Here is a 10,723-nt window from a genome sequence, read left to right as displayed (position 1 = left end):
GTCTCCTCCAGCGGCTGCAGACAATGGCAGCCGCTGGGTAGTGTAAATAAACCCTCCCTAGCTGCCCCCAGACCCTCCCCCTGCGTACCTCGAGGCTGTCTCAGCTTTGAAAATGAAAGCCGCGATGGACGCAATGTTCCCGATTGATGTTTGGGGGGGGGGGATTTTTTTAAAAAAAATGCAAAAAATTTCCCCCCCCCTTTTTTTTTTACCTAAAATCATTGGGGATAGGGTTAAATTCATGTTCTTCACCTAATTCACTCATTAAAAAAAAAAAAAGACCATTTCGGAGCGTTTTTTTACTAAATAAATAGTTAAGTGGTTAAACAACATTTCCCACACTCAGAGTAAGAAAATGGCTTCTAACCTGTGTGACGTCTCTGATGTTTAACAAGATCTGATTTGTGTGCAAAACATTTCCCACACTCAGTACATGGAAATGGCTTCTCACCTGTGTGACTTCGCTGATGTATAATAAGATCTGATTTATGTACAAAACATTTCCCACACTCAGGACATGGAAATGGCGTCTCACCTGTGTGACGTCTCTGATGTATAACAAGGTATGATTTGTGTGCAAAACATTTCTCACACTCAGAACATGGAAATGGCTTCTCACCTGTGTGACTTCTCTGATGCATAACAAGATCTGATTTGTGTACAAAACATTTCCCACACTCAGGACATGGAAATGGCTTCTCACCTGTGTGACGTCTCTGATGTATAACAAGATATGATTTGCGTGCAAAACATTTCCCACACTCAGAACATGGAAATGGCTTCTCACCTGTGTGACATCTCTGATGTTCAATAAGATCTGATCTGTGTGCGAAACATTTCCCACACTCAGAACATGGAAATGGCTTCTCACCTGTGTGACGTCTCTGATGTTTAATAAGATCTGATCTGTGTGCGAAACATTTCCCACACTTAGAACATGGAAATGGCTTCTCCCCTGTGTGACGTCTCTGATGTAAAACGAGATCTGATTTGAGTGCGAAACATTTCCCACACTCCGAGCAAGAAAATGGCTTCTCACCTGTGTGATGTCTGTTATGTCTAACGAGATCTGATTTGTGTGCAAAACATTTCCCACACTCAGAACATGGAAATGGCTTCTCACCTGTGTGACTTCTTTGATGTATAACAAGATGTAATTTCTGGATAAAACATTTTCCACACTCAGAGCAAGAAAATGGCCTCTCACCTGTGTGACTTCTTTGATGTATAACAAGATCTGATTTGTGTGCAAAACATTTCCCACACTCAGAACATGGAAATGGCTTCTCACCTGTGTGACTTTGCTGATGTTTAACAAGATGTGATTTGTATGCAAAACATTTCCCACACTCAGAACATGGAAATGGCCACTCAGCTGTGTGACTTCTCTGATGTCTAACAAGATATGATTTGTATGCAAAACATTTCCCACACTCAGAACATGGAAATGGCTTCTCACCTGTGTGACTTCTCTGATGTATAACAAGATATGATTTCTTTGTAAAACATTTCCCACACTCAGAGCAAGAAAATGGCCTCTCACCTGTGTGACTTCTTTGATGTATAACAAGATCTGATTTGTGTGCAAAACATTTCCCACACTCAGAACATGGAAATGGCTTCTCACCTGTGTGACTTTGCTGATGTTTAACAAGATATGATTTGTATGCAAAACATTTCCCACACTCAGAACATGGAAATGGCCTCTCAGCTGTGTGACTTCTCTGATGTCTAACAAGATATGATTTGTATGCAAAACATTTCCCACACTCAGAACATGGAAATGGCTTCTCACCTGTGTGACTTCTCTGATGTATAACAAGATATGATTTCTTTGTAAAACATTTCCCACACTCTGAACATATCAGTGGCCTTCCACCTGCCTTACCTGTGTGTGGGTTAATAGGCTTTGTATTCTGTGTAACACATTTGGCATCTATAGCACATGGAAACTCTGTATCTACTGTCAGAGCTGTAACAGATGCACCAATATCAGAGTGATCAGGAGAACATTTCCCAGGATCAGAGGGACCAGCTGATAGAGCTGGATGTATAATTGTGGTAATGGTGTTATCTCCTGGAGAATCCTGTCTACTGTCATTATCTCTTATTTCACAATCCGGGGATAACATTAGATATCCTTCTGAGATATTCCTGCTTGTGTGTCCATCTGCTGGAAATAAAATACATAATGGAAATGTAACTTTTCTGTAACAATATTAATCTTGTAAACAATAGGAGATGACTCTCTGGGACACTTAAAAATGTGTGTGTATAATAAAACATAACTTTTAATGAAGGCTTTATAATATTGTGTCTCAGACGATCATTTTGTCCACCCTCCTGAGAACACTCACAATAACAAATGTAATATTATAATAAGACTTAGATATATCTCTCTCTTGTACTGGTAACTAACCATGAAGTATAAATGGAGATGTAGTCACTCGCCAAGTCCTATGCCAGCACCAATGTAAAACAATGGATGGGGAACATATCGTATGAATTGGAGATTCTAGATGAACAATAACATCAGTCATATGAGCTGATGGATCAGAGAAATGTCTCCTAACGTTACTCCTGGAAGCATTGGTAAGGTAGCATTCCTTTATGTGTGTGCTCATACGCTGGTAAGCCTGTACACGTGTTACTCACCCTTATATAAGGTATATTGCTACAGCAGAGTAGGTGTGGAACAAGGTACTTTACATGCAATACACCATATGATACCCTGTAATCATCATCTGCTAAGTCACAATGCACATATAGTGGCAAGCTGCTCAATCAGATTGTGATGTCACTCAGGTGCTAAAAGGAAGGGGTAATTCTGTGTAAGATTTAAGTGTGATTCAAATACAAAATTATATACAAAGTGATAGAGAAAATCATAAGTGTTAATAAAGTGTTAGGGTGTGCTGACCTGAAGCCGCCCAGCCATACCGACATAGGGGCCACCGCACTCCACACCCACTCCATAATTAATTACACCTATGTCTGGGTCTGAATGCCCAGTGTAAGGCCACATGATAATGGCTCCTACAGCATCTGAGAACCAGCTTACCTAGAGACACCCCTAACTTCTCCAATGGCACAAGTCAGCAATCCCTCCTAATGCTGACCCATCCATGCCTCTCTAAATACAATGTACATATATTGGTAAGCTGCTCAATCAGATTGTGATGTCACTCAGGTGCTAAAAGGGAGGGGTAATTCTGTGTAATAAAAAAAATTGTGTTCCCTAATGCACACTGAGTGAAAAGTAATACTACATAATAATCAGATAATACGGAGATCTTAGTTGCGTATAACTGCAGATATAGGGTTAAGCCCCCAGGTCGATCGGCAAGGCGTCTCCATCACTGGGGGTCCCTAATACTAGGTATGGGTCCGGGGTGCAGGACCCCATCACGTCGGCACAGGTCGGCTACCCCAGGTCAGCACACAGGTGAAAAATATTAAGGGTTAATAAGAAGCACATAAGTACTATGTAAGTGAAGTGTGTTTAAAATACAAAAATATATACAAAGTGATAGGGAAAATCATAAGTGTTAATAAAGTGTTAGCAGCTTCAGGTCGGCACACCCTAAGTTATAATCTACTTTCTCTTACGTCCTAGAGGATGCTGAGGTCCATTTAGTACCATGGGGTATAGACGGGTCCTTTGGGAGCCACTGGCACTTTAGGAGTTTAATAGTGTGGGCTGGCTCCTCCCTCTATGCCCCTCCTACCAGACTCAGTTTAGAAAATGTGCCCGGAGGAGCCGGTCACAGCTAGGGGAACTCCTAGGAGTTTTCTTAGGTGTTTATTTTCTAGAGTTAGTTAGGTTACAGGAAGGCTGCTGGCAACAGCCTCCCTGCTTCGTGGGACTTAGGGGGGGTCGGGAATAGGAACCAACTTCCAGAAGAGTTAATGGTTCCCTACTCCGCTGACAGGACACTGAGCTCCTGAGGGTGCTGATCGCAAGCCCACGAGGTGACTGCTCACTCACGCAGCACGGCCGCCACCCCCTAACAGAGCCAGAAGAAGGAAAAATGGTGAGTACAGCGCCAGCGTCTCAGTTAGCGGCAGGGTATGGCGGCACAAGGGTGGGAGCGTAGCTCTGACAGGCTGCGCTCCAGGAAGGCTCAGCAACACACAGTGTAGGCGCTTTGAGGGGCGTCCTGAGCCAGCGTGGATAAACCCTACACTGGTCACACAGCTAACAGGGGCTAATCCCCCTGTTATCACTAAAACCCTCAGGCCAGTATAAACAATTAGTGCAGGAAGCCGCATGCCATTACAAGGGGTGGGGCTTCCTCTCAGAGCGGATCCAGCACTCACCAGCGCCATTTTCTCTCTGCAGATCATAGGAACTAGGACACTGACAGGGAGCGCTGCCATCCATATTAAGGTTAGTCAGTCAGTGCCGGGCTTTTATCATAATAACTGTCTGCAGGGGCGCTGTGTGGCTGGCTCCTTATACTCTGTGACTCTCTGAAGGTACTCTGGGGGAAACTGTGTCTGACATTTTCCTGTGTGTGTGTGTAAGTGTGTATATCCACATTACCATGTCTAAGGACTCTGTGTCCTGTGCTGCAGGGTGTTTATCTTCTCCTGAGGAGTCTATTCCATGTACTCAGGACTGCAATGTGCTGTCTCACCCTTCTGACTCCGAACCCCCATGGGTGGATACTTTAAGGGGAATGATATCCCAGATTTCAACAAGGATGTCACATACTGAGAAAGAGACGGAGTTTTTGAGACAATCTGTAGTGGGTTTGAAGTATTCAGCTCCCACTACTTTATCTAAAACCCCACCTACATACCCCAAAAAACGTACACTTGCCCAGATAATGAAAGCTGACACTGATACCGACTCTGATACAGGGGACGGTGATGGGGATATGCAGGGGGGATGCATCCCTTGCTAAAGAGGTGCAGCTAATGATTGAAGCCATTAGGGATGTTTTGCATATTTCTGAGAAGGTTCTGGAACAAGTAATCTTATTTTACAGTAAATAAGAAATCCTCGCTTACCTTCCCTGCTTCTAAGGAGTTAAAACTCCTTGTTTTAAAAATCCTGGGAAAACCCATAGAAAAAATTCCAGATCACTAAAAGAATTCTCTTTGTTTTCCCTTTCCCTAAAGAGGATAGAAAGAAGTGGGAAAACCCACCTATTGTAGACGCTTCTGTATATAGGCTGTCTAAAAAGATGGTTTTACCTGTCCCTGCTTCAACCGCCTTATAGGAGCCGGCTGACGCAATATTGAGACTACGCTCAAATCACTATACACTGCTACAGGCGTGGCTTTAAGACCCACTATTGCTTGTGCGTGGATTTCTAAAGCCATAGTAAAGTGGTCAGGCACCTTACTAGAGGACTTAGATACTATGGATAGGAGTGACATTGACTTGTTTTTACATCACATACAGGATTCTGCAGGTTTCATGGTGGAGAACATAAAGGACATTGGCCTGCTACTTCCATGGCTGTCTCGGCATGCAGAGGACTCTGGCTACGCCAATGGACTGCGGATGCAGAAACCAAGAAAAGTGTGGAGTTCCTGCCATTCACAGGTCAGGCACTATTTAGGGACGCATTGGATGCGTGGAATCCACGGCGACAGCGGGTAAGTCGACATTTCTTCCCTCCGCAGCAGCCCCAGCTAGGAAATCTTATCCTATACTGCAGTCCTTTTGGACCGCAAAATTTTAAAAATCCAAACCCCCTCCCACCTTCTTTAGAGGAGGTCAGGGAACATCCAAAAGACCTGCACCAACAGGTTCCCAGGAACAGAAACCAGGTTCAGCTTCCTCCAAATATTCAGCATGATGGTGTACCTCCCAGCCTGGAGATCAGGCAGGTGGGTGCGAGACTAAGATTTCAGTCACAGCTGGGCGTCATCATGCCTAGACCCCTGGGTGACGGATATTGTTACCCAGGGGTACAGACTGGAGTTTCAGGAACTCCCACCTCACAGATTCTTCAAATCAGGCTTACCAGCTTCGCTGACAGAAAGTGCTATCCTACAGGAAGCCATTAAAAAATTGGTACGAACAAATGTCATTGTTCCAGTTCCACCTCACCCAAAAACCAAGGGTTATTACTCAAACCTGTTTGTGGTACCAAAACCGGACGGTTCGGTAAGGCCTATATTGAACCTGAAATTGTTGAACCCCTACTTGAGGGTTTTCCAAATCAAGATGGAGTCTCTGAGAGCGGTGATCTCAGGTCTGGAGGAGGGGGAATTCCTAGTATCCCTTGATATCAAGGATGCGTACCATCACATTCCGATCTGATCCCACCTCTCCAGGCCTTTCTACGGTTTGCACTACAGGACTGTCACTATCAGTTCCAGACGTTGCCATTTGGCCTCTCCACAGCACCGAGGGTGTGCACCAAGGTCATGATGCTCCTCCTACGGAAACAGAGAGTGAACATAATTCCATATCTGGATGATAGGCTGATAGGGGCATCTTCCAAGGAGAAGCTGTTGCAGAGTATTGCGCTCTCAACTCAACTACTCTGGGATCATGGGTGGATCCTGAACCTTCCAAATTCACATTTGGAACTGACAAGGAGACTGCCCTTCCTGGGGATAATACTTGACGCAGAAATGCAGAGGGTGTTTCTACCAGTGGAGAAAGCATTGGTGATCCAATCAATGGTCCGGGATGTCTTGAAACCTCCCCGGGTATCGGTTCATGGGTGCATTTGACTTCTGGGGAAGATGGTATCCTCCTACGAGGCTCTACAATACGGAAGATTCCATGCACGCTTCATCCAGCTGGATCTCCTGGACAACTGGTCTGGATTGTATCTTCACATGCACCAATGGATATGCCTGTCACCGAATGCCAGGATTTCACTACTCTGGTGGCTGCAAACTTCTCACCTGATTGAGGGCCGCAGGTTCAGGATTCAGAATTGGATTCTTCTAACCACGGATGCAAGCCTCAAAGGTTGGGGAGCAGTCACCCAGGGGGAAAACTTCCAAGGAAAGTGGTCAAGCCGGGAACTGGTCCTTCCAATAAACATTCTGTAACTAAGGGCCATATACAATGGCCTTCTACAAGCGGCTCATCTTCTGCAAGATCAAACCATTCAGGTTTAGTCAGACAACATCACAGCGGTGTCCTACATAAACAGGCAGGGTGGAGCGAAGAGCAGGGCTGCAATGTCAGAGGTAACAAGAATCCTGACACACACTGGCACTGTCGGCGATCTTCATTCCGGGAATGGACAACTGGGAAGCAGACTTCCTCAGCAGGCATAATCTCCATCCAGGAGAATGGGGCCTCCACCCAGAAGTATTCACAGAGGTAACACGCCGATGGGGTATACCTCAGATAGACATGATGGACTCTCGCCTCAACAAGAAGCTTCAGAGGTACTGTTCCAGCTCACGAGACATACAGGCAGTGGCGGTGGACACCCTGGTGACTCCATGGGTGTTCCAGTCAGTGTATGTGTTCCCTTCACTTCCACTCATCCCAAGGATTCTCAAACTAATAAAAAGATCAAGAGTTCCGGCGATCCTCATTGCTCTGGACTGGCCAAGGCGGGCTTGGTACGCGGATCTTCTGGCATTACTGCTGGAGGATCAGAGGCCTCTTCATCTTCGCGAGGACCTTTTACTGCAGGGGCCGTTTGCCTATCAAGACTTACCGCGGCTACGTTTGACGGCATGGAGGTTGAACGCCAGATCTTAGCACGGAAGGGCATTCCGAATAAGGTTATTCCTACTCTGATACAAGGGGGTAACGTCTAAGCATTACCATCGAATTTGGAAAAAGTATGTGTCTTGGTGTGAATCCAAAAAGTTTCCTACGGTGGAGTTTCAACTGGGACATTTTCTCCTCTTTCTGCAAGCAGGTGTTGGCCTACGCTTGGGCTCCATCAAGGTACAGATTTTGGCCTTGTCTATTTTCTTCCAGAAACAATTGGCTGCTATCCCTGAGGTTCAGACTTTCTTGAAAGGAGTTCTGCACATCCAACCACCCTTTGTGCCTCCTATGGCACCATGGGATCTTAATGTGGTGCTGTAGTTCCTGCAATCGGATTGCTTCGAACCTTTACAGGAGGTGGACGTAAAGTTTCTTACTTGGAAGGCGATCACGTTGTTGGCCTTGGCTTCTGCCAGACGTGTGTCAGAATTGGGGGCATTGTCGCACAAGAGCCCCTATTTGATTTCACATGAGGATAGAGCTGAGCTCAGAACGCGTCAGATATTTCTCCCTGAGGTTGTGCCGGCTTTTCATATCAACCAACCTATTGTGGTGCCAGTAGCTACTGACATCTCAATTACCTCAAAGTCCTTGGATGTCGTGCAGGCTTTGAAAATCTATGTGAAGAGAACTACTCGTCACAGGAAGTCAGACGCACTATTTGTACTTTATGATCCCAAAAAGATTGGGTGTCCTGCTTCTAAGCAGACAATTTCACGCTGGATCAGGCTTACTATCCAGCATGGAATGTAAACTACCGAAGTAGAGATGGCGCTGACATGTGTTGTATATCCTCAAGCAGCTGAAATAGGAAGGGCTAGTCAGACCCTTTGTATATAACAATAAATAAAGGTGATTCAGCGCTAGTGACTAGTTAGATAATTATTAAAATTTATTGAAAACATACATTGATTTCTTGTATAATAACATACACTTTACTGTTGCAACAGATAAAAAATGGTGGTACCACGACACAAAAAATGAAATATAAAAAGAAAAAAGAAAAAGTTCCAAAAAATATATATGTATAGGGCCTAGATCAACACTGCTTATTGGTTGAAGAAATTCTTAGATTGCTGGGTATGTAGCAAGATGCCTTATCCTAGGGAAATGAATAACGGTGTTACCAGTTTGCTGTAGTGAGTCCTCCACTCGGTTAGCACTCCGTAGTCATGGGGATTCTCTCACTTCTTTGATTGTCCCGTGCTGGAATTAGTGAGGGAGATGAACCCTGATAGGTCCTGATGCAATATCTTCCCTGGAGTTATTCCATGCGGGTCACCGTTCCCAAAAACGGATAGCCGGCAGATCTTGTAGTTAGTGGATCCCAGTCTTTGTCACCAACGCGTTTCACTGCTGGTGCAGCTTTCTCAAGGTGTATATGCAGTGTAAAAAGAGCCCTTATATAGCAGTGTTGATCATAATCGGCTACAGGTGTGCAGTTTCCAATCAATTCCTAAATTCATCAAATCTAAAAACTAATCTAGTTAAATTAATACATCATTTGCCAGAGAACAGTCCTATTAAACAATAGTAAAAACGAAATGTTGAAATACCTTAAAAAACGATTTTATTAAATTCATAATGGTCACATGATCGTTTGTCCCGGAAGTGGGAAGCGATCACATCCTGGATTCAGGCGTGCGTGTCACCCCTCTATTTCACTTCAGTGAAAGAGAAAGGTTTGTCTGGTCAAAATATAGCACGTGATCGGAGTTCCGATCACGTGACCCGCCCGTGACGTCTCTCTCCCCCTTCGGCGAGAGAGAGGTAATATGTAGTTAGTCAGAATAGGACACGTGATCGGAGTTCCGATCACGTGACCCGCCCGCAACGTCTCTCCCTCGCTTCAGCGAGAGGGGAGGTAAGTCTAGTCAGATAGAGACACGTGATCAATTTTAATGCCGGACAGATTTTAAAAAACAGATGTAAGTTTGTCCAATCACATGACCTTAATCATGGTCAGGACATTAACATACATCCCGTTGTCCAGCATCACCAAGAGCCATCAAATGTATACATAGGTCTTCATTAGGAAAAAATTACAGCCTATGTCGACAGTTTTCTACAACCTCGTGTCTCTCGGTTGAGGTCATTCATCTCAGATACCACACACTTCCTCCAATTATTGGAGAATGTTAAGTGGAAATCGACCTATTCATTTGCGACTTTAGATGTCTCGGCTCTCTATACGAACATCCCCCATAATTTGGGGGTGCAAGTTATACATGAGATACTTTCCCATGATCATGACCTCTCCGAGAGACACGAACGAGAATCCTTCATTCTTTAACACAACTATTTTCTTTTTTCGGACACTTTTTATCTTCAAACTATGGGCACGGCCATGGGGACCAGATTCGCCCCGAGCTACGCTAACCTCTATGTCGGCCAATTAGAGGACCGATTTGTGTGGCAAAGCGGGTTCGGGGAGAAGCTGGTCTTCTACGGCCGATACATAGATGACCTTTTTATTATTTGGGATGGGGATTTGGATTCTTTTTCACAGTTTGTTTGTTTTCTCAACAACAACACTTATAATTTACAGTTCACCTCTCACTTTAGTAAAACTAACATTTCTTTCCTGGACATAGCCCTTAGTATTGAAGATAACTGTATCCTGACTTCCAATTTTGTGAAAGAAGTAGGGAACAACGGTTACTTACATTATAAAAGCGCACACTATGACCCCTGGAAAAAGAACATTCCAAGGGGCCAACTGATGCGACTACGTAGGAACTGCTCTACCATGGAATCTTTCTTGTCACAAGCAGACCAATTAATACAGAAATTCAGAGAGAGAGAATACCCTCAATATATTCTAGACATTGCCTTGAAAGAAACATTAGCAATGAACAGACAGTCACTATTGGTCCACAAATCCAAAACTGTTCATCAAGACCAAAAGAATAGAGAGTTGGCCTTTATCTCAAAGTTTAATAATGAATCAAAAAGGATCAAATCCATTATAAAACAAAATTATCCTATGTTAAAAAGTGTCCCCCTTTTGTCCAA

At 44.3% G+C, this 10,723-nt stretch overlaps 1 protein-coding gene across 1 annotated transcript; it reads right to left on the bottom strand.

Moving 5' to 3' along the window:
• Positions 1-238: 238 nt before the first annotated feature.
• Positions 239-2,167, bottom strand: LOC134983766 (gastrula zinc finger protein XlCGF57.1-like). Its single transcript, XM_063949408.1, has one exon. The coding sequence runs from the start codon at positions 2,130-2,132 to the stop codon at positions 363-365; it is 1,770 nt and encodes a 589-aa protein (XP_063805478.1). The 5' UTR covers positions 2,133-2,167; the 3' UTR covers positions 239-362.
• Positions 2,168-10,723: the final 8,556 nt, after the last annotated feature.

This window comes from Pseudophryne corroboree, assembly GCF_028390025.1.
Source record: "Pseudophryne corroboree isolate aPseCor3 chromosome 3 unlocalized genomic scaffold, aPseCor3.hap2 SUPER_3_unloc_23, whole genome shotgun sequence".
NCBI lineage: Eukaryota > Metazoa > Chordata > Amphibia > Anura > Myobatrachidae > Pseudophryne > Pseudophryne corroboree.
The sequence above is the reverse complement of the archived record's forward strand: the minus strand, read 5'-3'. Positions and strand labels throughout refer to the sequence as shown.

What these genes read in the sequence shown, in the direction of transcription:
- LOC134983766 (XM_063949408.1), bottom strand. Translation starts at nt 2,132, where the DNA reads ATGTTATCCCCGGATTGTGAAATAAGAGATAATGACAGTAGACAGGAT.